Source organism: Drosophila navojoa, chromosome 4 (assembly GCF_054131105.1).
Source record: "Drosophila navojoa isolate 15081-1374.11 chromosome 4, UAZ_NAV_1.0, whole genome shotgun sequence".
Lineage (NCBI taxonomy): Eukaryota > Metazoa > Arthropoda > Insecta > Diptera > Drosophilidae > Drosophila > Drosophila navojoa.
Genome location: NC_142892.1, coordinates 2,991,706 through 3,017,478, shown reverse-complemented (window position 1 = coordinate 3,017,478; position 25,773 = coordinate 2,991,706). Strand labels below are relative to the sequence as shown.

Sequence of the window (25,773 nt, the reverse complement as noted above, 5' to 3'; positions counted from 1 at the left end):
TGTAAGCTAATTTTCTAGTCTAATAAATGCTGACTATATTATTGCAAAATTATGAGGTAACATCCTATAGCTGCTCTATTGCATCATCTTCACCCGAAATAGTCTCTAAACAGACTTCAAGCAAAAGCAACAAATTCAATCCATTATTTACTTTACCTGTGGCTCGTTCGCAAGAGGAATCCTCGCCCCTCCTGGTATACCTGTCGAATTAGAAACAGAACACGAGAGAGAGAAAGAGAAATGTTTCTCAGTAAGACACGCGATTTCAAAAGGAAACACAACTTACGCCCGGACGTGGAATTGTGTCAAAGTTTCAAGACGCGCAGTTTCCACAATTTCGGCCGAATTAGCTGCAAAGTTCAAAGAAAACAAACAGCATTAAAACTGAGAGTTTAACATAAGCCGAATGGGGGTTGGTAAAAATAATATAGAAATTTGGCCCAAAAATGTTTTTTTTTCTTTTTTTTTTTTTTTAACTGTTGTGAGCCCAAAAATAAATTATTACCAGTTGCGCAGCTCGATTCCATTTCTTTATAGATCAGCAGAGGTCCACTGAAATGGTATCAAATATTAATAACAGTTTCTGATAGAGAGTCAACTGCAGCTAGATGTTATAATGTATATATACCACACTATATAATTGCGAAACTGTGTGTGTGTGTGTGTGTGTGTGTGTGTAGTAGTAACTGAAGTACATGCATATACATATATATATATAATGTATTACTTAGTTTTATATATATTAAGTTCGTGTAAGCACGCACACACAAATAACAATTCGGCCGAACCACTGAACATTATGTACATATGCTTACAATCAATATAATCAAGATATATAAGGATTTATATATATAGAAAGATAGCTGAGTGTGTGGTTTTGTAGCTCGGGTGATAATAATAACTCGATAAACTTCTTCTAACGTAATTTCTTATAGTCTACAAATAATTGAATTACGTTTATTGTGTCGCTCTCTGTGCTGTTTGGAGCTACATTTTCTCCTGTATAAAGGGATGCGTCAGTGCCTGATTTAGCGATATACGTTTGCCTGGGTCCAAGGCAAACATATTCTCCAGCAAATCTTTGAGCTGTGTCACCTTCCGATGCTGATCATCGGGTAAGTTTTGATCAGCGATTAGCTCCTGTTGCAAGTTACGGGTAGGCTTCACCACAGGCATCACGACGATCTTTTCCTGAATAATTCAATGAGATTCGAGCTTAATTAGTTACCCATATACATATCCAAATGTATCCCTGTACTTACCCTCTCCGTTAATTTGTCTATTTCGTGATAGAGGAAATTACAGCTTTGATCAAAATGCTGTTCTCTGAATTGTCCTTTACGTATAATGCGATTGGGTATCTTGCCCTTTACATCCATAAAGAACTTGAGCATCTGATTGTTGCTCTTGCCACTGAACAATATCTTGCCCGTATATAGTTCGTAGATAGTGCAACCGGCTGACCACGTATCAATGCCATAGTCATAGGGTATGCCCAATATTATTTCAGGTGCTCGATAGAAACGTGATACCAAATAAGGCGTTATTTCATTCTCACTGATGGCCGAGGCAGAGCCAAAATCGCACAGCTTCAATATTAAATTATTCTCATTAACTAGAATATTATCGGGCTTGATGTCCGCATGCAATATGCCCGTCTTCTTCAGCAGCTTAAGAGCGAGGAACAGTTGCTGAGTATAGCTGCGCACCGCTTTTATGTGAAGGCCAACATTTTTGCCATATTTCTTGAGCACCTCGCGCAGATTCATGGCCAGCGGCTCAAACACCATGCAAAGATGCTACGCACAGAGAGTTCCGAGGGTTATTAATTGATTTTTCAGAATATTTTGAGACACCTTACCTGTTTGTGGAAAAAGTGTCGATATAAGCGAAGGCAATGGAAACGATCATCAGGATCAGCATCGTTGAGTTTCTTAAGGATTTCCAGCTCACGCAGACCTGTCTTATGCCTGGACATAGGGCATTAAGGACATACATACAAAATAAATAAAGAATGAAATGTAACTATTGATGATATCGAACTTACATGATCTCGTTGTTGCGTATAATTTTGATAGCCACATTGGCCGAGCCACGCGCCTGATCCCTGCTGCGCACCACATTGCTGAACACGCCTTGTCCTGTGTAGCCACTGACGAGGTACCGATTGTCCAGTACCTCACCAATGCGCACACGATAATAGCCCTCCGCATCGTCCCAATTGTCAGTTAGAGCAGGATTCTCAATTTGATGCTTACTGTGCACTATCGTACTAGGGGACTATAAATACAGAGAGTGATTGAGTAACCTTGTGCTTAAGCAGTTGCCTGCTCGACATTTACAATCCTGCGACTCACATCGAAATTTGAATCAACATCCTGATCGGCAAACATGTCCCATTCGTTGCGTTTCTCTTTAACTGTGCTGTTCTTCGAAGCATTTGCATCGAAAGCTTCGGGCTTAGCAGGCGGCTGCTCTTCTTTTTCAATCGTTGGCGAATGCTGCATCTGTTCTGGCTTTGAGGAGACGGGTGAAATGCTTCTCGATTCATATGAATTTGACTTGCGAGGCGTCGGGCTGGTTGTACACGACTTGCCCTCCGTGGTAACCAGTTTCTAGGAATGAAATGGAATAGGTATCTATAATAGGAGCTATATTTATTTGCATTGGACTCACCTTGACCAGCTCCTCACGTTGCTTGCGACGCATCTCAATGATACGCTCCTCATCATCCTCGTCCTCGTTGATATCTATGTCAAGACTGGTTTCCTCGTCGCTGCTCTCCTTTTCGTGCATTTTCTGCCCCTCGCTTAAAGAGCCTTTATAGCGATCGCGATCGGCAGCGCCCACACCATTGCCAGAGCGTGCTCCACGTCCGGATCCTGCGCCACGCTCACCGCCCCGATCCTGCTCCAGCTGACGTTCACGCTCTCGCCTTCTATCTGATTCAAACTTACTACGACTATGCGAACGTGGACGTTGCCAGCGATCGCGATCACGATCACGGTCTCGTTCGCGCTCACGCTCGCGCTGCCTACCTCCACGCTCTGACTGCTGCTGTCGATTATCTCTATCTGGTCGCCTTTCACGATCACGACTTTGTTCGCGTCTCTCTCGCTGCTTATCACGATTGATCTCCTGTCGTAGATCCTCCATGTTCCTGTTGTACTCTTGGTGATGACGTCTCTGCTGCTGCTGTAGCTGTTGCTCACTGCGTCGGCGAGGCGTGCGACTTCGTTGATCTCGGAGCGAACGACGATCACGCGAGTCCCGCTGCTGTTGTGGCCGACTTCTTTGTGGGACCGTGGGCGATGATTGTCGTCTTCGCTTCTCTGGTGTGGGCGAGGGCGTACGCTGACTACCACTAGAATCATCCAATAATATAACATCGGGTTCGTTTGAGTTATTGATGTTAGACTGTTTATTATTAGCATGTTTACTAGTTGCAGTTGCCAGCTGCAGTGCAGACTGCGAGTTCGGCCTACGCTTCGGCGCCTCGATAGCTGCAACTACGGGTTGCTGTGGCTGATGGGGTTGCTGCAATTGACGCTTGAGCTGCAACGAATTGGGACGACTCTCATCGCCTTCAGTGTCAGACATGTAGGCACCCAAGCGTGCTTGCAGAAGAGCCTTTTGTCGCATTAGCTCCTCCAAATTTAGCTCATCCTCGAGCTTATCTGGCATCAACACAGGACTGGCTACGTCAATGGGGCTAGAATACATATGATCTATGAGTTACGCGTCACATTTATATATGTTCAATACCTACACATCACTCTCACTACCAGATGTGGCCACTTCAAGTACAGGCCGCACCTTGTTCTGTATGGTCTTGGTAATCTCTTCAACCAAGCTACATGGATCTGTATTTGGTTTGACAACACGAAAATCGGCGCCATTGGGCGTCAGTCTTGAGCTACGCTCACGACTGGCTTGCATCAACTCAGTGAATTTGCTACTCAGACCTTGAGTCGCTACATTGTTTCGTATGAGCTGCTGTTTCTCGGATGCATTAGAAGATTCGCTGTGACGCTGATGGCGCTTTTTTGATTTCTTGTGTTTTTTGTGCACCTTATCACTGCTGCTAGACTTTTTGTGTTTCTTATGCTTTTTAGACTTCTTATGCTTGGCGTGTCGCTCCTCGGCCTCGCTGTTGTCGCTGGAGTCGTAACTGCTTGAAAAAATTAAATTAATATACATACACACAACACAGATTTCTCACACACACACACACATAACCTCACAAACTTTTACTTAATATATAATTTTATATTTATACCCTACCTCTTGTCGTCACTCGTCATTGTGTATGATGGATTGTAGCTTGGGCATGCAGTGTTACCTAGTTAATTTTATTACAAATTTAACTTGTAGGTTGTGGCGTGCGATTTTATATTTGCATCCGACTTGTGTCCAAACGTTTGCTACCAGTTCACGACCGATAAACTGTACAAATTAGTTAATGAACTAGTTCTATAAAATAACAGATAGTTAACAGCTCGATAGCTGCGAGTATATGACATCGATTGATTATTATTTACATTTCCCCAGCTTAAAATAAGTAAACCTCCTTATAAAGCAAAATGACATAAACAGTACAACAAGTAGTTATTAGCTCAAATTTATTATCTGTTAATTCACTATTTTCTTAAATCCTGTTTTCAATTCAACCGCCGTAACATTTGTATGTTAACTTAACAGAGTGCAGCACGCCGGCAATGATTGGAAAGTTTCTTCATTTTTGTTCGCTACACACATTAGTTTATCAACAATTGCGAGGAACTGCACTTTCGACTTCATTACGTAGTTTACGGCCGCATAGCACAGCCGTCGCCATGGACAAAGTTTATTTCCGCAATGCACAAAACACAGAAGAGCTTCACATTACATTTCGTTACGCCAACCAGGAGCTTAAATTGGATCGCAGCTTTAACTTTTGTCGACGCATGAGCGAGCGCGTGGATGAAGCGCTCCTACGCATACGCAACAATGTTGAAAAGGAGCTCACCAAAAAGAGTAAGAAGAAACTAAAAGGAGCAGCAGCTGTCGAGGCACCGTTGGCTGTCATTCCTAATAAGATTGTTGTGGAGTTCCGTCGGGAAGGCTCCGAGGAACAAATTCTGGGCGTAACCTTTGAAGAGCTGCTCAAGAGCTCGGCGGATGGATTGAAGTTGCGAATACACGACACCAACTTTGATGTGCTGCTTAATCAGCCTTGGATTGATTCAGTACAATTGCCCAGCTCCATTTTAGCAGGTTTTCTGGTTTATCCATTAAAGCTTGATCTGGAGTTCGCCAGCCGCGAGCATAGTATAGCTGAATGGTATAGGGCAGTAAAGCCAGCAAATGGTATATTTAATGAGAAGGTCGCCTGGGAGCGCTGTGCGGAAGGATTCATCTATCAGACCTCTGCATCAGACGTTGGTCATTATCTGAAGCTGGTAATTAGGCCAGGTAACGAGCAGGGTCTCCTTGGCCCAGCTACAGAATGCATCAGTAAATTACCCGTGCAGGTAGGACCCACGGACTGTCCATTTGAACAGCGTCATCAATATACTAAGCAGCCTTTAAGTGATCCCAATGCAATACGGGTGGTCAGCTACAATCTGCTGGCCGATCTTTATGCTGATGGAGATTATGCGCGTAAGACTCTGTTTCCCTATTGTGCGGCGGATGCACTTAAAATCGATTATCGCAAGCAGCTGTTTATTAAGGAGCTGCTGGGCTACAATGCGGACCTCATGTGCCTGCAGGAGGTGGATTTGAAGATTTTTGAGCATGATCTAAAGCACGTACTGCACAGCTTTACTGGCATCATGACACCCAAAGGAACCTGCGCCGAAGGTATTGCTCTATTCTATCGCACCTCAAGATTTGAATTGGTGAAGAACTATGTTCTGCACCTGGGTGATAACATAAGCACGCTGCCTGTTTTTACGCCGCTGTGGAATAGAATTAAGAGCAACGAGCAGCTAGCCAAGCGCATCTGCGAACGAACCACTACGTTGCAATTGTCTTTGCTGCAAGTGAAGGAGACTGGTCGCTATGTTTTGGTGGCCAACACCCATTTATACTTTCATCCAGATGCCGATCATATACGACTGCTACAGATCGGCTTTTCGGTCATCTTCGTGGAGCACATCTACAAACAAGTCATAAAGGAGCGCAATATCACTTCTCAAAATATTGGTCTAATATTTTGTGGCGACTTCAATAGCGTACCGGAATGCGGCATCTATAAGCTGATGACGGAGCAGTTTGTGGGCAAGGATTTTGTGGATTGGCGCAGCAATGAAAAGGAAGCTGTCGAAGATGTGGAGCTTCGACAGCCTTTCCTAATGAGCTCCGCCTGTGGCACTCCGCCTTATACTAACTATACAAATCTATTCGCTGCCTGCTTGGATTACATATTCTATCAAAACGACTGTTTCGATCTCCTGCAATCTGTGCCGTTGCCCACGCTAGAACAGTTGAGCGAGAATGAGGCTATACCATCCGTTAAATTCCCCTCAGATCATGTGGCTCTCATTGCGGATCTAGCATTTAAATCTTGTTAATAGCAATTTACTATATAGTTAGAACTATATAAACTGTCGATAGTATCGATTTGGTTGTTGTAATTAGATTATGATTTCTGTTGTCTTTTTTGTATAAGAATAAACGTTTTTTTTTTAACCGTTAAGGAGTGAACATTGTCAACCTATCTTTACTTAAACAGCTCTCTACATTTAAGCTGGAACCATCGACGCCTTCGATCGCTTAAAATATGGAGTGGAACCCGCATCGATGACTGTGTAGGTCTATTATATAATTGTACTCTTGTTTAACTGGCCACTGCAACGTCCACATCGTGGTCATCCTTTTCGATGCTTAGCTCCAGCACTGCATCTTCGTCCACTGACATGGTCATGGGCTCCTTGGAGCTTTCGGTTGAGGCAGAGTTTTCTTTCGATTTGCCTCGATTGCTGTCGAATTTTGTGGTAACGATATTATTTAGTTCATCATCGTCATCGTCGCTGACTTCCATGATGCCATTATTATCATTCGATTCGGATGCGGCGTCGCTATCACTTGAGTCTGATGACCCGGAGCTGTTTTCCTCCTCCAGCTGCTGCTCTAGCTCATGTATGGTGTACATTAAAAGTGTGAAATCGTTGCGACGCTTCTGGAATTTGTGCTCCATCTTTAGCTTCTTTTGTGTTAGTTTGTCGATTTCCTTTTTGATGACCTCGATTTGTTTCTCTGTATCCTTGCGATCGGGCTGCTCCTCGATTAACGATGCCAGCAAATCGTACTCCATTTTATTTTTGCGTATTTCCTTAGCTATGATAAGTTCCTTTTTGCTTGCCTCGATCTCCTCTTTGGCAAGTTCGATGCTCTCTTTATGTTTTTCAGCTAGTTTCGCGTAGTTCTCCTGCTCCTCCTTGATCATCCGTAACGTGTATACATTCTTCAGTGCTGCAAATTGACATTGCGCCAACTGTGCCATCAAACGATCGTACATGATTTGACTGAAATTTTAGTCTTATTAATATTTAATACTTCATTATTTATAGTAAATTGTACTTGGTCTCTGGCGAATCGTTTTTGGAGTTGGCCCACTTGAGAAACTGCTTCAACAGCATGTTCAGCCTGCGATCTTCGCCTGTGCCATCGCCGTCAATAAGTAGACGCTGTTTTATAATCTCCTCTGCATAGAAACCAATTAGCTGTTACACGTTTTATTTTATAAACTGAGAATAGCTCACCATCGTTCATTGTTGCCATTTTATTTATTTTACCAAACACAAAACACCGGCTGTTTTTTCGACAGCTATAGCTACGCTTTTGAAACCTATCGATAGTCTGAAAGTCACCACACATATATATGCAATCGTTATTGGCGATAGTCGATACTTCATATTTCATGGATTATCGCAAGCAATTGACATTATAAGATACGTATAAAGTGCGGCAAGCGTATTTGTTACTTCCAATTAGTTTATTGACTGAAATTCCTCAAAATGACTGCTGTGCCGCCGCCCGCTAACATATCCACACTTATGCCATTGGGTAAGTAACAAAATACGTGTATTGTTTCATATATAAAACGTTTAGCGTGTTGCCGGCAGAACTGGTGGATAAATGCATTGGTTCGCGGATTCACATCATCATGAAAAACGACAAGGAAATGGTGGGCACTCTATTGGGCTTTGATGACTTCGTCAACATGTTGCTAGACGATGTCACAGAGTACGAAAATACGCCCGATGGACGCCGAATTACAAAGCTCGACCAGATACTGCTAAATGGTAACAACATTACAATGGTGAGTAATTTAGCATATGATTGAGATTTCTCATATATAGTATTTATATTATTCCACCTATTGCAGTTGGTCCCTGGTGGCGAGCTTGCTGAATAGCAATATATTGAACCATATAAACTTCTAATAAACACAAATAAGAAAAAAGGATTTCGATTGTTTCATTCGGTCAGTCTATATGGTGCTGCCATTTAAGGCTGCTGCTGTTGCCTCCTCCAAGTGGCAACTCTTAATAAACAAATAGAAAGGAAACCGAACACTTCATTTGATAATTCTAGAGAGTGCTACCAGCTGCTCGTAATCAAACGTCTCATAGTGTGCATGCTCCTGTTACTGTTATGCTCTCTCTAGGTGGCAACTCTGCGCATGCGAATTTAAATTTGAGCGCACGGTATGTCTACTGCCTTCTATATGCAACATGAACGGCTGACAGTCAACATGTGCCATAAATATAAGTACTAACGGTAATATTCTGGTTGCACGTACTCCCCATTGGCCGCTGCCACATTCAGTACGGCACCAAGCTCGAACGGAAGTGGAACAAACGAAGCGGAAACACACACGACAAACGAATATGAAAAAAGTTTCTTTTCAACAAAACAAATAGTAGCGCAGCATTTGCTAGTCAATTCTTATGACTAATTGCAATTGTAACTTGGTCGGTGATTGAAGCGAGCTGTTGCGCAGGTGTTTATTAATATATATGGAGATCTATTATTATTTATAAAACGCGATATAATTTGTGTAGTTTTTGTCGGTATCTGTTGTCGGGCTTTTTTCTTTTTGGCTACCTAGCAAAATGATTGAGTGTAGAAATCAATAGACAACGAAACCATGAACAGCATGAGCCGCCAGAGCATTGCGTCGGCGGCGACAACAGCTGCAGCCGTCTCCATGTCTGTTTCCAATGCCACCTCGGTGGGCTCACTGATAGCAGCCGCCGCTAGCAGCCAACAGCCAACGGCTTCCCACTACGTGAATGGAACGGGCAGCTTGGGTCGTCTAAAGTACCATCACAAAAGTCTCGATGCCAGCGACGAGGAGCTTGAGTATGCGCAGGTAATGTGACTAATATGCATTAAATCAAAAGTCGACAAAGTACAAAATTCTCATCGTCCTCGTCCTCTTGGTCCTCCAGCTCCCCCTCCTCCAACGCCAGCTGGCTGCTTATTGAGTCATAATGTGTTGTCCTGCAGCTCAATTGAAATCGCCTTGCGGCGGCGGCGGGTGGTGAATTTAGCTCTTTCTCTTTCACTCCCTTTCTATATGTGTTTATATATGTTTGCCTTGGTGGTGGCTTTTCCCTTCGGTGTGGGTCGAGCTGGGGTTGAAAGCCGCCTCAGCTGTTTAACCTTTAGTCCGTTGCCATAGCCAAAGCTTACGCTTGGCCAGACAATTGGCGAAGCAAAAGCCAAACCAAAGCAGCGGCTCAAATCAGTCTTCAATAATTTAATGTTACGGAAATAGCCGACCTCCATCTCTCCTGCTCACCTTTGCTAACTGTTATTTTTTCAACGATTCTGCTCCTACGTGCTCCTATGCTCCTCTGTTCCTATGCTCTGCTGCCCTGCTCCCCTGTGGATTTTTTTCTCTTCTACATAATTACAGCTTCTTCGTTCATATATTTTTCTATCCTCTAGCCTTCTATCGTCTCCTCCCTTCTCCCGTCCTTTTATTCATCAATCTTTCTTTATTCCACACTCCACGTAATATTTGGTCTTCCTCCCCCACTGCTTATTCCTGGCCTTCCTTGCCACTACTTCTCTCCCCTTCTCTTGCTACGCCCACACAAAATTAATTCAATTATGTTTTTTTATGAGATTTTTGTGTTGTGCTTAATGAAGCCCAAACCGGAACTGTTTGTCATGGATAGACCTTTTTGGGTTTTCATATGTTGTTGCTTTTGCATTTTCTTTTCAGTGTTTTCTTTGGGCAACTTTAAGCTTAAACTTGTTTTACTATTTTTCTTTTAACTTCTCTTTAGAATGAAATTTCATTTCATCTGTGTTTTCTGGACGCTCTATTGCATTTAATATTTATGAAGAAAATGCGAGTAGTGAACAACGCAAATGGTAGTCTCGCTATATAAGTTTATAAGGTAGTGTAAGATGATATAGTAGAAGCTAGGTATAGTATATAAGTTTGCTTTATTGTATACCCAGTACTATCTATATATGTATGTACGTAAAGACAAAGATAAGTTTGACAAGCTAAGTGTTTGACATGGCTCAACAGCTATATAAGCCCTTCTGTCCACCCATAGCTTACAGGGTATGAATAGTAGTTTACACCTGGGGATCATCATCATCTATGGCCAGCCACAAATGTGGCACAACGAATGCCCGCAGACAACGCCACAACCAAATGATGTTTGCCCAGCTGTCACGGCTTTTAACAAAAAAGTATTTCATGAATATGGTATGAGGAGTTCTTCCTTCAAGCTAACACTTTCACTGGGCTTTAGACGGGTCAAATGGCCGCTGGGAGAGAGGGGAAGCAAAAGAGATAGGATTTGAAACAATGGCAGGCAAACAAGACGCACACAGACAGCACAGTTAAATAGACAGCGACTGGGCCTTTCATTAAAGCTTTATTGCTTCGGGGAGCGAGAAGGCGAGAGGAGGCAATAGACAGATTTATATATATATTGAAAGACCGAGACAAGGAGAGAAAGTATTAGGACATTTGAGTTGACATAAATGGCTTAGTTTTTCGCCTTTTAAAGCGCTTCAAAATGAAAACAAGAAACGGCATTTATCCAAGGGTTGAAGGGTTAATGAGGATTAAGTTAAGCTTTATAAATTATATATATTTGATAGAGTTATGATATTAATGAATTAATATATGGATGATGCTTTTCGCTAAGGCATTTAGGTATTTTGAAAGTCTAACTAAGAGCGGAATCAAAAGTAGATCGACTCACCGATTATTCCAAGAGCGCCTCTATGACTTAAATCCTTCTGACATTCACACATCCACTCCCATGTACTCCTATTACTATCCAATATCTTGAACACTTTGTAACCTCTCCGTATACTCGCAGCTTTCACGCTCCACTCACATTTTGGGCCGCTATAAATCGGAGCGTTTGCTGCCTGGCTCCAAGCCGGACGAGGATCGCAGACGTCGCACGATCATTGTGGAGAAGAGAAACGATTCGTATGGCTTCACACTGCAGAGCTACGGCATACACTACAAATGCGACGAAGAGCTGGAGATGATTACGTATGTGGACTATGTGGAATACGGTGGACCGGCCTATCGAGCTGGGATGCGTGAAGGCGACGTTATACTCTCCATCAATGGCCACGATATGGAGAAGGCGGATCATAAGACCATTGTGGAGTTTATCAAGAAATGCGATATGCGCATGCGAATGGTTGTGCTCTTCGAGGATTGTGTGAGAAAGGTGAGCTCGAGCATGTCAAATGCTGTAGACGATCCTCTAAGAAAATGTGTTCTTATGTATAGGTTGATCTGCACATGCGCTATATACAGCTGCAGAGTCTGTTGCAGCAGAAGATGAACGAGCTGGAGCGAGTGCATCTGCGTGAGCGGGAGCTGCTGGAGGGCAAGTGGAAGACGCACAGCTTGCCGGCGAGAAAGAAAGCAAATGCCAATACCTCGCCAAGTGACGGAGAAGGCGTCTCCCCAACAGAGGCGAGTGCGAATGAGCCGGGCTTCTATAGGCCCGCTTTGTCCACAGAGGATGTGGCTAATATCGCACTGAGACAGCAGCCAGTTATAATTCCTCCACCCGCACAGTTTATGCTCACGTATCACTATCTGGATCCCAGCTACCGGTACCGCTATGTGCTGCCAGGAGGTGCGGCAGCTGCTGGAGGGGATCAGCACTATGTGCTGCAGAGAACCGAGTCACTGGACACCAATAGCTGCAGCCAGGTAACAGCTAACAGTCAGTACCACAGTGCGAGTGCAGGAGGAGGAGGAGGAGGAGGAGGGGGAGGAGGAGCAAGCGGAGCAGCTAGCACAGTGAAGCCACCAGCGCCGCCGCCGCGAACCTGCGAGAAGCACAAGCCCCCAGCCAAGCAGAAGACCAAGCATTGCCATGGCAATGGACACTCCTGCAATCCCTGCTTGGGCCACTTTCGCTGGAAGTCTGCGGAGAAGTCGCACAGCAACGGCGACAATGTGAGCCTGGATGCCTACGATCTGGCCAGCCCCTGCTGCGAGACACAGTGCGTGCCCTCACGGCGTCGCCATCGCCAGCACAAGGAGCACAAGCACAAGCATCGAGAGAGGGAGAGAGAGAAAGAAAAGGAGAGATTGGAGTCTAAAGAGAAGCAGGCAACCAAGACACATGCCTCGCCTGGCGCCAATGTAACCAAGCCAGCTGCGACCGTGGATCGGCAGCCTAATCACCATCATCACCACCACCATCATCATCATCATCGACATGCACAAGAGCAGCAGCAGCAGCAACAGCAACAGCCACAGGAGCAGCAGCACTCACATCATCATTATCATCAGCAGGCGCCTTCACAGGCGAGCAGCGTTCGGTCCCGCTATTTTGATTTAGCCTCTGGATTGGCTAGCCATTGTAGTCTGCATTCCTGCACCTCGAGTGAATTCGCACCCGCTGACTCGGCGTCATATACCACCTCCATTAGCACGGATACGCTGTTCTGGGAGCCTAAGAGCGAGGCGGCACAGTCTTCCAGGCAACACTCGACCAAGTCCAGGCAATCCTATGAGCAGCATTCCCAGCAGCAGCAGCAGCAGCAACAGCAACATCAGCAGCAACAGCAACATCAACAGCAGCAACAACAACATGGACATCATCATCATCATCCGCATTACCATATGACAGCTACTCAAGTGCAGCCCTCACAGATCTATCCAAACACCATTGCTTACGTGCAAAAGCCCAAATCCTGGGATAATCTAGCAACCAAGACGCTTGTGGGCCAAAGCTTCAACTACGGCTATTTGGATACAGTTGCCATTAAGCCGGCGGTGAAACTGCAAATAGCACAACAACGGCATTCCATGCCTAGGCGCAATCCGTATGGCCGCTATTCCACCTATGGCGATGTGGAGAACTATGCGCCGCCTCCTACCGAATTTGTGGGTGAGCTGACGACCACCACGACCACCACCATAACGGCCAAGTCCACAGAGGAGCTCCTGGCCGCCTGCGATTGTCTAACACCACAGCAGCAGCAGGCGCTGAAGGCGGCGCAATATCAGCTAAGTCAAACACAAAAGCTATCTCATCAAAACTCCTGTCAGTTGGGCTACTATTCGCACCTGCCCAGGCCAACGAAGGATGTGGCCAGCTCTACAGGACAACAGCAGCCAACGGACAATGGCTGCGACGTTGCCACCGTGTCGGAAGCAACGCGTCTGTAGGCAACGTCCATCAACAACTCGTGCAACTAAACAAATACCGTCTTTCAAGCCGACCCCTATGAGAGTGCACTCTAAAAATCCAAAACAGCGATTCAAATTGTCATTAACTAACCACATTCGAATGTCTTAGCAGTATGGCTGCGCTGAGTGTATTTCCCATTGGGGGTCTCTACACGAACATTTGTACATCGAAACAGAAACTGAATGAAACATCATGCAGCCAAATTTTAATAATTTTACATTTAAAGAGAGAAATGCAAAACATATGCATATGCCTTAGGAGGCCACATCGAGTCAACGTCTAGTTCAGCTAAACATAAACCGTCTTTCATACAGCCATCCAACCTAAATGCACGTCAGCCGAAATCTTACATTCCTCAACAGTCTGGCAGCATTGAGTGCATTTATATTTGGGGGCCGGTGCATGAAAATTTTTACATCGAAGCAAGTAGCAAATGATTGAGAAACATCATAGAGCCAAATTTTAAACTATTCAAATTTTAAAACAGTTGCAAAAACATATACAAACAATATAAACATACATATGATATGATGATATATGTAGCATTGCAGTTTCTAATTGATTTTGGATTTATTTAAAGACTGAAAGCTATGCGTAGAATATTTTAAAACAAAAAGTGCTTAAATTGATATAGTCGAAAAGTTACAATACATACATATTATGGAATACATATATTAATTTTATGCATGTAGCTATTGTTTTTAACCATACTGTAGATACAACATAATTATATATATTCTAATATATACCTTAAATTTATGAATAGTTATTTTACCCAATGGAAAAGCTGAACAATGTAGTTTGAATCATTGTGATAGTGCAAAAAGGCAGATACTGATAAAATGAATATAATGATTTTAGTGAACTATATGTAGAAATATGGTTGATAAAACGGCGCTTTTGATGTAATGCAATTTGTAAATGTTATGGTACTTTATTTATATATTGAATATAATAAAAATCATTGTGTGTTCATGTAGTATAACTCAAACGTAAACTTTTTTGATGGGTTTTAAATCTACAATAATTGTATTTCAAGTACCTAACCGTTAATCGTCTGATCGCTTCATTTGCACTAATTGATGAAGTTTTAAACTATCTGGCAGCTCTGTGGAGCGATTTTGTTTTCAAATGGTTAACCGTTACTCAACACGCGGTCAGCTGTTTTGGCAGTGCTTCAACCCTCAATTTGATTGTCAAAATACACGCCATCTGGCGGCTTGTGTGTGCACCAGCAAGTGTCAGTTTTTTGGGCAAAAAAATCAATACCAACCCCAACCCCAAACCCGCTCGTTAAAAATGTAAATGCGAAAAATTCAATACTGTGCAGCCATACACGACGGTCGCAACGCGTTGCCACAAAAATAAAATAGAAATAGAAAAGTTGAAACAGAACTCGTGTTCGCCACATTAAATTTCGAAATTCGCACACAATTCGCAGTTGCAGTGCACGCAGCGCCAAAAAGAGAAAGAGAAACATAGTAAAGTAGCAAAGGCAGCGAAAAGTGCGTGAAACGCGACCGGCAAAAAGGATACAAAAGGCCACAAAGCGTACAGTGAAAGTGACATAAAGGCAGCCCATTAGAGCAGTTCATAAAGTTGTTAATCGAAAAGAAAATAAGCAAAACACAAACACACACATACACACACACACACACACACTGCACGGCACTCGCAATATGTTAGGTGTGGCTATGGAGCGCTGTTAGTGAGCTGCCGGCGCCAGCATCAACAGCAACAACAACAAACACGGCGCGGACTCGCAGTCGCAGTCGGAGTCGCAGCTGTAGGGCGAGACGGAGACGAAGAGGGCGAGGAAGAGGAAGCGGAAGCGGCGAACAGAGCAGCGCGACGCGCCGAGCCTTAAGCGGCAGCAGTTGACAAACGGTAACGGCAACGACGACGGCGACGGCGACGGCGACGGCAAAGGCTGCGCTGGCGGCTGCTGTTCAAGTTGTTGTTGTTGTTGGTCGCAGCGGCGGAGACACAGGCAGAGGCAGAGGAAGAGCCGAGTACAACAATGATAAGGTAAGTTTCTCCTTTACACCTTCACGGCCCCCGTCCTCCGTCCCCTGCGCCCCACGACTCAGGCCGTCAATAAAAATGCAGTGTGCCCTAAATTGCAAATGGCGCTCGATGTCAATTAAAGCGGGAGGGTTGTTCTGCAAAACTCCAAATTGCAAAGTAGTTAGCCAAATTGGTTAGCTATTTTATGGCTAAAAAACGATGAATGTGTGGGGTTAGTTTTGCTTCCTTTTATGCTCTGCTTTGTGGTGGCTTGAGGCCCAAGATTTGTTTTACTGAACTGTTTTACTGCTAAGCTTTGAGCAATTTGGTTTTGGCTAAAGCTATAAGGCCAAGAACGTGGCTAACATTCATGCCAGGGCTAAGAATAAGGCTACGCTCAACTAAACTATAAAGGCTTGCTTTGATTGTGTTTTTATTTTGTATTTAACATTCTATGGCATATTTTATGCTCGAGCTGGAATATCAAATAGATATGATGTTTTAGCTATATTTGGCTGCTTTTTAGGCCAGTTTAGCTTCTTTTTTCCAAATTTAAGGACTCACAACTCTATGTTAAGCTCCATGCCTTCTTCTCCACAGCAAATTTAGATTTTTTCTGTGTTGATTCTAATTGGCTTTTGAATTTTGTTGTTAATGTATTGACAACTTTTGCTTTGTGCTGTCGTTGCTGCTGCTGCAGGCAGCGCAATTTAATCAATTCCACAAATACAGATTTGACAACAAATTTCAACTGCCTCCAGTCATGGAGCCAAACAAATCGTAATGCCCAGCGACAGTTGAAAGTTTTGCCATATTTATTTTTGGCCACTCAACAGACAAGAAGCCGCAACCGGAACATCTTCAATAGAGTAGTATCACAGTGAAATGAGAAATGAGAAAGTTGGTAGTTTATAGCTGAAAATTGCAGACCCTAAGCAATGGTTTGCTCAATGGAATATTTACTGTAATTGCAGCTGTCATCAAAAATGCACAATTTGCAGTAATACATACATATACAACACACATACACACACATAGATATTTATATCTAAATACACATATTCAGGATGAATGGTGTTCAATGCGAGGATTTTGTGGAGGCCTCTGAACTTGATAATTTTGCTGCGGATGCAAATGACAACATCATTATCAGTGTCAAAATGCCATTAAGTGTGTGTGTACATGTGTGTGTGTGTGTGTGTGTGTGTGGCATACAATGCCTTTGAAGGATTACACACACGCACATGCATACAGCACAAACAAAAAAGAGGAAGAATTATTGAAAATGAAAAGGAGAAGCAGAGTGAAAGAAATGTGCTGCTTTGTCAAATATGGCAGAGAGCATGGAGTAGTAGCGAGTAATATTTGCCAGAGTGCCGGCGGGCATTGAAAACACACGCACGCACACACACATACATGCACATACATACACACGTGTGTGTGTGTGTTTGTGCCGCTTGGCAGTTAGTCAAAAAGCGTCTAGCGTTGAGCGCCAAAGTGCGTTGCATACTTTTTAGCGCGCTTTGTTTGACTCGAATTGGGATTTTCCCCGAGCAGCAGCAACAACAACAACAACAACAACAAAGCGCTGCAACAACAACTAGTTAAAACAGCCAGCCGTATATATGTGCGTGAGCAGAAGAGAAAGAGTGTGAGAGAGTGAGAGAGAGAGAGAGAAGGAGGAGGCAGCCACAGTTTTATATATATATATATATATATGTTTTTTTCTTCTTGCCACGTTGACAACATGCAGTTGGCTTTGCCAGGCGACAAAAATGTCCTTGACCATTTACACTTTTGCGTAGAGCAATAAAAAAAAAAAAGGAAAAACCCCTCTATTCAATTTGGCTGTGGCATATGACAAACTGGAGCTAAGATTGCACATATAGTATGATCTATAGCTCTTAGATATACATTGTGTTTACTTTAGTTATCCTGAAAGATAATAATATATATGAGATTAGATTTACTACAGCTGAATAAAGACTAATCAAGAATAAATCTGAAAGGCAAGGTCTTTTCGATTTCTAGCATACAAGGTTTTCTATCTCTTATATACATATGTATGTGACCGAAACATATTCTATACTTGTGTAGTTAATTTAATTTATTGAATTAAACTTCTTAAGCTTCAAGCGCTTTTAGGTCTTCTCCTAAAAAAATGATTCAAACTATGCCAGCCAAAGCCCGGCAGTTCTTTTGATTTATACTATAATTTCTTAAAGCTTACATTTTTCTTCAGCTCTCAGACCTTTACCTAAAATATGATAACAGAATTATTTTGAGAATCAGTGAGCTTCCAATTGAAAAGTTTCTGACTGCAGAAACTAAAACGAAACTGCTTTGATTTGTTGGTTGTCCTTGTTGCTGCACTCATACATATATATAATATATGTATATACTTATGTATGTGTGCATTTGTGGGTGTGTGTAAGTATGTGTTAATAAGCATTGGCATAGTGGCAACGGCTTTGCTTAGTATTTGTGTTTTTTCATTTCCGGTTTCCACATGTTGACATGCTGCTGCTGTTGCTTCTGCTCCTGTTCATGCTGCTGCTCCTGCTCCTGCTCCTACTCCTGCTGCTGTTAATGATAATAATAATCATAATGAAGTCTGCAGCAGTGAGCACTCCGAGCGAGAGGCGTGAGTCAGCTTGTTAGTTTATCAGCTTTGTTTGGCACATCTCGCTTCGGCCCATGGCCCATGGCCCATTGCCCATTCCACGTCGCTCGCTTTCTTTTTGTCCACGTTGCGTATGCGTAATTTTCATATTATGTAATTTGCACTTGTTAAATGGACTCTTAATTTGATTAGGAGCCGTCGTAAACATAAAGTGCCACATTTCCTTATGCTCAGTTCAGCTAAAAACCATATTTACGCCGCTGGCAGCCGCTGCTCCTGCTGCTGTTCCCTTCTCCTACTCCTACTCCTGCTTATGTGCCTTCTGCTTGTCCATCTCCTGCTTCATCTCTTTCTCATCTCAGTTGTGACTGCTGCTGATGAGCTCATATTGAAAGTTTTTCCTTTTTTTTTTCTTCTTCTTCTTTTTTTTTTTTTTTTTGTGCCAGCGACCTAGTTTGGTTCAACCAAAATCAATGTGGTCGCCGCGGCGCCATTTGCACTGCCGACCCTTTTGCTCTGCTGATTCTCTTTCATCCAGCTACTGCCCCCACTCCAGCCGTTCCTTTCCAGCATTTAATCATCATTTTTTCTTCATTTTCCACAAACATTTTCTTTGGATAGTTTCCATACCCTGCACTCGTTCAGTCCCTGCCAAATGGCAGAGTTTAATTGAAAAACAATTGTAGAGAAAGTACCCATTTCATTTGAAAAGTTCCAATATAATTAATCAGATTATAATGTATTAAAATAATATTATTATAATGTATTAAAATAATAAAATAATCACGTATTAAATTTAATTGGGATTTCATTTTAATTAGACGATTTATGATGAGGTTATTTAATTTATTCTTAGATAATGTATGACAAATCATTCGCTTTCATTATTATTTATTTTCTGAAAGACTATGTTCATTCTTTAAGGTATACACTATGCATATTTATAGCTTAATGCCAGCCCATGATATCTGTTAGTCTATCACATTTCTCACTCAGCTCGTGCTTGCTCACTTGTTTTCAATTTGACTTAGTCACCTGCTCGGGCGTTATTAATTGAGCTTTTGCTGCATTGCTGCCCGATGGCAGCATCGATTGTCTCTCTGGGTCGAGCTGTCCAGCTCCGCCTCCACCTCCGTCTCTCTCCTTCCTCCCTCCGCTCAAGATTGAAATTTTAATTAAACTCGAATAGAGCTCTGTTGCTCTCAGCTCTTCGATTGGTTGCATCATCCAAATTAGCTGCGACTGATTCACATTTAATGGGGATAAGGTTTGACAAATTACATTAATACTCTGCTTCCATATGGTTAAATATATGTATATGTTATATGGTTATATTATGTGTGGCATAAAAATTAAAAATTAAAATAATAATAAAGCACAGAAGATGAACAAAATGGCCATTAAGCATACGCCGCATTGCCATTTATTGTATTCCACGAATATTGACAATGGCATTCGCATCAGCATCATTATGTGCTGTAGTCATTGAGCGAATGGGGTATATTGTTTGTCATGGAAAGTATGTAACAATCGACAGTTGTACTTGAAGCTATGGGAGTTAATAGAATAGAAGAGTTGATGGAATATATATAAAACTGAGACTGAGGCTGAAACTAAGACTGTGAGTGAGATTGAGACTGAGACTGAGAGTGATAGTGAGATAAATCTCATTTGCTTTCTGGCTTTGACATTTCCTAGGGTATTGTTCTTAGCATCTTGATAATCGTTATGGCAGGCTCAATGAGAGGCTGAGTGAACGTGAAGTGGGCAGTGCTTGCCGAGCGTCTATTGCATATAGATGTGAGTAAATGGAAGCAACGATATACAAATATTATAGATAGATACGTAAGCTGCACAGAGTTTACAGCGAATCGCGTGACTCAGTTTGTTTATGAGTAGACATTAGACATTATCTCTTTTGTCTTCCATGTATTACAAAACTATATATATTTCTATTCCAGCACATCCAGTTCACAGACATAACATTTTGGGGCGGCAGAGAACGGCATGGTGAAAATGGAGTCCACTGAGGAACAGGATAGAAAGCTTGTTTTGGAGTTTTGCCATTTGCTCGAGAAATCGAAGCAGCTCTTCAATGGGCTCAGGTAAGCTGATATATAAGTCGATATATTCGATAATACTAATGCTGTTCCTCTATTCAAGTAGAGATCTGCCGCAGTATGGACATCGTCAGTGGCAGGCGTACTTTGGACGCACCTTCGATGTCTACACAAAACTCTGGAAGTTTCAGCAGCAACATCGCATGGTCCTCGACTCCAAATACGGACTGAAACGTTGGCAAATTGGCGAAATAGCCAGCAAAATCGGACAGCTTTATTATCACTATTAGTGAGTATCCCAAGTCTCTCTCTTATAGATTTTAGATCTCGTGTGAAAAAGCTTAATTCTTATATAAAAACTCAGTTCTACAGTTATGTATAGCTAGCATGATATAACCTAAAATAGAGTTTCAGTAATATTTATGCATATCCATCCTTATTCTTAATGCAGTTTAAGAACGAGCGAAACGAACTACCTGAATGAGGCGTATCAGTTCTATGCGGCAATACGTGGACGTGCGTATTACTCGCGCGCTGCCAAGGAGGATCGGCCGGATTTGATGGTGAAGAAATTGCGATATTATGCACGGTTCATAGTCGTCTGTCTGCTGCTCAAGAAGATGAAGCTGGTGCGGGAACTGGTCACGGAGCTGGAGAAACAAATCCAGGAGTACACGAACACGTAAAATCACCCATCGAATGCAGATCTGCAGATCGTATATAAACTTTGAACGCCCTTTGCAGCTACGAGCCGGAAGATCATTTGGAATGGTCCCTGGTGCTGGAGGAGATCAAGGGCTTCATCAAGGCGGAGGCAGCAGTCGCCGTGCTGCATGCCGACTCCAATCCCATCATCTTGTCGCACAGGTGAGTCGTTGGCGCAATCCTTGTTACCATACAGCAAACACTTTGCCCGTGCTTTCGTCGGCGGAGTAGGAGTATGGAGAGCTTGTGGGGTCGGATATATATATCTATCTATCTATCTATCTATACAACGGGTTCTATGGGCTCTATGTTTGGTTTGTTTTTTGTTTTTTGTAGGCGTAGGTATACAAGTTTTGCTTCTGTTTTGTTGCTGTTAATTATTTAATTTTATTGTGCTTATCACAGAAGACTTGAAAACACCAAAGAAACACTCACTGTTCTCATTCATCACGCACTTTTCCATTCAGTTTATCCCCCCAATTCAATCACTCACACACACACACACAAACTCCCTCCACACATACACACACACCTGTACCAGCTAAGGATACAACTAATTGAAAAGGTTTCTAGTCTTAGCAAAATTCTGTTTAGTACTAAGAACTATAACAAATTTCACATACATATTTCATAGTTATAGTATATCAATGAACTTTCTATCTGTGTAGATGTGTCTTTGACATAGTAAAGATCTCTTTATTATAATTATAATATATGCTTTTGATTCAACATATATCTCATAGTTAATGATTTCCATTTTAAAATCTGATAAATACTGTATTATTATTAATGGTATTAGTTTTTAGGGTATTAATCTTATGAGCTTTAGTTATTATGTAACATTGCCATAAAAATAATCCTGAATAATATGTATACTCTTCGACATAGTTCAGTTACTCACGATCAGTGAATCTTAAAGAAATTCTATACAAGTCTTAGAGTCCGTCGACTCTTTCTATAGTATATTTCAACTTCTAGCTGGTAAATGTTACACACACTCACTCACACACACACACACACACAACTTTTTATCAGTTCATATGTTCTCCTACCTGTTACCCTCACACCACTCCCACAGACCCCTCTATTCCTCACCCATATATATCACCTCATTAGTGCGCCGCATTCTCAATTCTTCTGTGAAAGCACGGGCCACCGCAATTTGATTGTGGACCAGCGCAACTACATCGACTGATGGTCAGTGGTTCCGGTTCTAGGTTATCGCCGCTGACGACGCCGCCGTGCGAGAGATCACCGCACATGACGCTTAGCCTGCAGGAGATACTGATTGTGGGATCCGCCTGTGAGCAGGCCAAGTTCTCCGAGCTCACTATGGACATGTTTAGGTGAGTGAAATCGAAATTTCCTCTGGATTAATTAGTAATTGATTTGGATTCCTTGGCAGAATGCTGCAAACGCTGGAACGTGAGCCCACGGAATCGGCAACGAATCCGCTCAGCATGTCACATGGGCTGCATGGGCACGATGCGAGTCCGGCGGCCAGTCGCATACCACCATACGGAGTGCCCGGCTCCAAGGGCTATATGGAGAATGGCCGTCGAGACTGTCGAGACAATCCACATAAATATCTACTATACAAGCCATCGATTAGCCAGCTGCTGGTGTTCCTCGCCAGCGGCTTCAAAGAACTACCTTTGGGCGGTGCCCTACTCCTGTACATGTCAGCGGACGGCTGTTTCTCCACCACCAAGCATCCCGAGGACTGTGAGTAGCTAGCGGCAAGTACGCATGAAGCGCAGCGCCACTAATTTCCATCTCTCTTACAGATGGCTATGAGCTGGGCGGCCTGGGCACGAGTGTGAAGCGTGACAGCGTTGATGGCGGCGGCCTGTCGTGTCGCGGGAAGTCCTACAAGGAGAACCACTGTCTTTATCCCGGCGATCTTTATCCGTTCACGCGTCGGCCCATGTTCATTATCATCGACTCGGATAATTCGTTTGTCTTTCAGCATATACCCCGCTACTTTGGACAGCCGCTGGTTATTCTCATGTCGCCGCAAGATGTGCCGCCCGCTTTTCAAGGTAGGTCTGACGCCCAAGGTCCGTGAGAGAGTTTTGTGCTGATGAATCCAGAATAACATTAGGAAAGCTTTGGTTTATCCACTTCTAGCTCTACTTCGGTAGTTCTTCCACAGTCCGTTATTAAACCTCCCTTTCTTGCAGCTGATGTACAGCATCATGGCTCGTTGTTTACATTGTTCCTGCACTCCCCGCTCACAGCGCTCTGCTACATTTGCAATGTGGGAGATGTGCCCATTCATCATTGGGAACGCTGTCAGACCTATGTGGATCGTTTCATAACCGAAGCCTCGCGTCTGGTTACGCGCTGTCGCATCGATGAGATCGAGCAGGGTATAGGCTTTATAGGTAAGTAAAATGAGGCATAGGTATTGCAAATACTTACATCAGTCCCATTCGTATGCCTCCCTTGCAGACTCCTCGTATGTTCAGTTCTTTGGGGACGATTTTCTGCGCACACTCATTCTACGTTTCGTGTTCTGTGATGTGGTGCTGCGTTTGCATCGCGGTTTCCGTGGCAGGCATATGCGGCCGCGCTGCGAACCCCAGCTGCCGGCTAACGAACTGCTCGAGCATCCCTCGCTGTCGCACATCATATTCCAGCTGGCATCGGCGCTCGATGTGCGCAACCATTTCTCGGAGGGGCCCGAGTGCGACTGATGACTTTTTTTGGCCGTAGTCTTAGCTCTAGTCATAATGATAATTTTCTACATGATGCAGCAGCAGCAGCTGCAGCAACAGCTGCTGCAGCTATTCAATCTCTACTGCCTGAACAGACAGTTCTCGTTGTTCCATTATCTGTACAATATATATTCGCTGGCAGCGAGCTGGTCTGTTAGCTGAGACTAGCTGCAGACATTCTCCATTGTCTGGCTATTCAAATTTTTATAACATACCAGATACGATATATCATATGAGTATATATATATATATATATGAATATGTATATTAAACGCGAAATATATATATAATAATAATCGAGTAGCTAGTTTTCTTATATAGTGCGTCGCGCAATGGAATGGTCCAATGTTAGTTGCTTAGCATATACATTATAATAATATTAAACAAATATAACAAATATACAATAAATAATAAAACGCAGCAAGAAACAAAACGAGATGTAAACCTAACAAACGAAAACTGCCAAAGAGAAGTTGAAAAAGGAATCAAATTTTGTTTGAGCACAGCAATTAAGACCGAAAACGAACAAACAAAAAACAAACAACAATTTTCATACGCAGCATTAAACATTTAGCTTTTATACAACAAATTAGAGAGCAGAACGAAAACTTATAAATAACACGACACACTATATAAGAAATGCGTTCTTTTTTTACTGTACACGACGCTTAATATATAAATAAATGATAAATGATATATATAAATAAATACAAATGCAAATACAAATAATAATTATAAATGATATTGTACGTATGTAATATTGCATATAGGTATTATTATGATTACAAGATGACTGAAAGTTACTGTTTCAAAAAAAAAAAAAAAGCAAGAGAGTTAGCAAAAATAATAATTACTTATACATATATATATATACAGTATATATTTAAGCTAAACACAACAAATAAATATATACAAAAAGATATATTTTGCGTATGTTACAACAGATAATTACATTAACGAAAAGGCAACCCAGCAAAAAAGTAAAAGAATAACATTTTATACAAAAATTATATATAAATGAAATCACATTCATATGAGCAAGCCCTATATCATATCGCAGTGTTCCAAAAATGCAAAATTCTTGGTTTTGAAAAACGTTAACAAAAAATGCTCGATTCTACAACACAATATATATATATACATATATTATATAATGTATACAATATTATATATATGAACAAATGCAACTAATAACAAATATTTGATAGAGTCCGCCTCAAAAAAAAAAAAAAAAAAAAAAAACATATTTTTATAGTTTCATTAAACAAAAAACGTTTAAAATTTTATTGCAAACAAATTTTAAGCTAAATTTCTAAATTTCTCTTTCTCTCTTTCTCTGACTTATAAACAATAATAAAAAATCAAGCAAACCCTTATTTATTTCTCCTAAATTCTTAAATACTCTTAAACAATTGTATAGACTTTTAAACAAAAAAATCAAATTGTTTTCAAATTTTGTATATACATAAAAAAAATATGTAATTAATTTAAAAATTAAAACAAAAAAAAATTTATATAAAAAGAAAAGTAAATATGATATAAACGAAATGCTCTTGAACCAAATGATAAAATGTATTGCTAGCGCATTATCATTTCTCTTAATATTAGATTTTGTACATTTGAAAATTGCATTTACATAAGCAACAACAACAACAACAAAGATGAAGAAAAACTGCAACAAGAAACATTAAAAGATAAACAAATAATATACAAATTAATTCATGATTAATCAGCAACATTAGCCACACGATAAGCGAAACAAACGAATCCCACAAAAGAATACATTCAAGCATTATCATAAGCGAATTGTTTAACACACACTCACACACACACACACACACATATACATATATACAATCACACTATCAAACCATAAACAACAACAAAAAGATAACAAATTTAGCAAAGCCACAAAAATTATTATGAAAGTATGGAAAGTATGGAGAGTGTATGGAGTT

At 41.9% G+C, this 25,773-nt stretch overlaps 6 protein-coding genes across 9 annotated transcripts; 4 read left to right on the top strand and 2 right to left on the bottom strand.

Annotated features, from left to right (window-relative positions):
- Positions 1 to 150: 150 nt before the first annotated feature.
- On the bottom strand, positions 151 to 4,467 carry Prp4k (Pre-mRNA processing factor 4 kinase). Of its 3 annotated transcripts, none has more exons than XM_089260428.1 (11): positions 4,285 to 4,467; positions 3,770 to 4,174; positions 2,677 to 3,712; positions 2,358 to 2,615; positions 2,048 to 2,280; positions 1,862 to 1,970; positions 1,263 to 1,799; positions 956 to 1,191; positions 506 to 552; positions 280 to 350; positions 151 to 191 (listed from the first exon to the last, which is right to left on the bottom strand). In XM_089260428.1, the coding sequence occupies exons 1-8, from the start codon at positions 4,302 to 4,304 to the stop codon at positions 988 to 990; spliced, it is 2,802 nt and encodes a 933-aa protein (XP_089116554.1). In that variant the 5' UTR covers positions 4,305 to 4,467; the 3' UTR covers positions 151 to 191; positions 280 to 350; positions 506 to 552; positions 956 to 987. The 3 variants fall into 3 exon arrangements, with proteins under 3 accessions (XP_089116554.1, XP_017956371.1, XP_017956370.1); XM_018100882.3 differs by having other exon boundaries at positions 3,770 to 4,171; XM_018100881.3 differs by lacking the exons at positions 151 to 191; positions 280 to 350; positions 506 to 552 and having other exon boundaries at positions 703 to 1,191.
- A 191-nt stretch (positions 4,468 to 4,658) lies between these two features.
- On the bottom strand, positions 4,659 to 7,908 carry thoc7 (THO complex subunit 7). The gene is made up of 3 exons (XM_018100896.3): positions 7,749 to 7,908; positions 7,567 to 7,690; positions 4,659 to 7,511 (listed from the first exon to the last, which is right to left on the bottom strand). Exons 1-3 carry the CDS (start codon positions 7,906 to 7,908, stop codon positions 6,824 to 6,826), a joined length of 972 nt encoding a protein of 323 aa, XP_017956385.2. The 3' UTR covers positions 4,659 to 6,823.
- LOC108651303 (2',5'-phosphodiesterase 12) lies at positions 4,719 to 6,676 on the top strand. Its single transcript, XM_018100883.3, has one exon. It carries the CDS (start codon positions 4,719 to 4,721, stop codon positions 6,555 to 6,557), a length of 1,839 nt encoding a protein of 612 aa, XP_017956372.1. The 3' UTR covers positions 6,558 to 6,676.
- Positions 7,909 to 9,048, top strand: LOC108651317 (U6 snRNA-associated Sm-like protein LSm5). Its single transcript, XM_018100901.3, has 3 exons — positions 7,909 to 8,052; positions 8,112 to 8,308; positions 8,375 to 9,048. The coding sequence occupies exons 1-3, from the start codon at positions 8,004 to 8,006 to the stop codon at positions 8,402 to 8,404; spliced, it is 276 nt and encodes a 91-aa protein (XP_017956390.1). The 5' UTR covers positions 7,909 to 8,003; the 3' UTR covers positions 8,405 to 9,048.
- A 91-nt stretch (positions 9,049 to 9,139) lies between these two features.
- Positions 9,140 to 13,737, top strand: ssp6 (PDZ domain-containing short spindle 6). The gene is made up of 3 exons (XM_089260429.1): positions 9,140 to 9,364; positions 11,349 to 11,714; positions 11,777 to 13,737. The coding sequence occupies exons 1-3, from the start codon at positions 9,140 to 9,142 to the stop codon at positions 13,676 to 13,678; spliced, it is 2,493 nt and encodes an 830-aa protein (XP_089116555.1). The 3' UTR covers positions 13,679 to 13,737.
- Positions 13,738 to 14,931: 1,194 nt separating this feature from the next.
- LOC108651304 (protein SCAI) lies at positions 14,932 to 24,248 on the top strand. 2 transcript variants are annotated; one of them, XM_018100886.3, is made up of 10 exons: positions 14,932 to 15,728; positions 20,292 to 20,435; positions 20,497 to 20,679; positions 20,842 to 21,072; positions 21,135 to 21,257; positions 22,298 to 22,441; positions 22,501 to 22,820; positions 22,883 to 23,137; positions 23,279 to 23,482; positions 23,550 to 24,248. In XM_018100886.3, exons 2-10 carry the CDS (start codon positions 20,338 to 20,340, stop codon positions 23,792 to 23,794), a joined length of 1,803 nt encoding a protein of 600 aa, XP_017956375.1. In that variant the 5' UTR covers positions 14,932 to 15,728; positions 20,292 to 20,337; the 3' UTR covers positions 23,795 to 24,248. The 2 variants fall into 2 exon arrangements, with proteins under 2 accessions (XP_017956375.1, XP_017956377.1); XM_018100888.3 differs by having other exon boundaries at positions 14,933 to 15,728; positions 22,313 to 22,441.
- The last annotated feature ends 1,525 nt before the right edge of the window (positions 24,249 to 25,773 follow it).

Bases quoted from the DNA above. Each gene is read 5' to 3' on its own strand.
- Prp4k (XM_089260428.1), bottom strand. From the start codon at position 4,304: ATGACGAGTGACGACAAGAG. The intron at 2,281-2,357 runs GTGAGTCGCAGG...CTGTATTTATAG, and splicing joins ATGTTGATTCAAATTTCGAT to TCCCCTAGTACGATAGTGCA. The intron at 1,192-1,262 runs GTAAGTACAGGG...TGAATTATTCAG, and splicing joins TAGACAAATTAACGGAGAGG to GAAAAGATCGTCGTGATGCC.
- LOC108651303 (XM_018100883.3), top strand. From the start codon at position 4,719: ATGATTGGAAAGTTTCTTCATTTTTGTTCGCTACACACATTAGTTTAT.
- thoc7 (XM_018100896.3), bottom strand. From the start codon at position 7,908: ATGAAATATGAAGTATCGACTATCGCCAATAACGATTGCATATATATG. The intron at 7,691-7,748 runs GTGAGCTATTCT...GTTTCTATGCAG, and splicing joins AATGGCAACAATGAACGATG to AGGAGATTATAAAACAGCGT. The intron at 7,512-7,566 runs GTACAATTTACT...CTAAAATTTCAG, and splicing joins AACGATTCGCCAGAGACCAA to TCAAATCATGTACGATCGTT.
- LOC108651317 (XM_018100901.3), top strand. From the start codon at position 8,004: ATGACTGCTGTGCCGCCGCCCGCTAACATATCCACACTTATGCCATTG. The intron at 8,053-8,111 runs GTAAGTAACAAA...TGTTGCCGGCAG, and splicing joins ATCCACACTTATGCCATTGG to AACTGGTGGATAAATGCATT. The intron at 8,309-8,374 runs GTGAGTAATTTA...CACCTATTGCAG, and splicing joins ATGGTAACAACATTACAATG to TTGGTCCCTGGTGGCGAGCT.
- ssp6 (XM_089260429.1), top strand. From the start codon at position 9,140: ATGAACAGCATGAGCCGCCAGAGCATTGCGTCGGCGGCGACAACAGCT. The intron at 9,365-11,348 runs GTAATGTGACTA...GTATACTCGCAG, and splicing joins AGGAGCTTGAGTATGCGCAG to CTTTCACGCTCCACTCACAT. The intron at 11,715-11,776 runs GTGAGCTCGAGC...TCTTATGTATAG, and splicing joins TCGAGGATTGTGTGAGAAAG to GTTGATCTGCACATGCGCTA.
- LOC108651304 (XM_018100886.3), top strand. From the start codon at position 20,338: ATGGTGAAAATGGAGTCCACTGAGGAACAGGATAGAAAGCTTGTTTTG. The intron at 20,436-20,496 runs GTAAGCTGATAT...CTATTCAAGTAG, and splicing joins CAGCTCTTCAATGGGCTCAG to AGATCTGCCGCAGTATGGAC. The intron at 22,442-22,500 runs GTGAGTGAAATC...ATTCCTTGGCAG, and splicing joins CTCACTATGGACATGTTTAG to AATGCTGCAAACGCTGGAAC.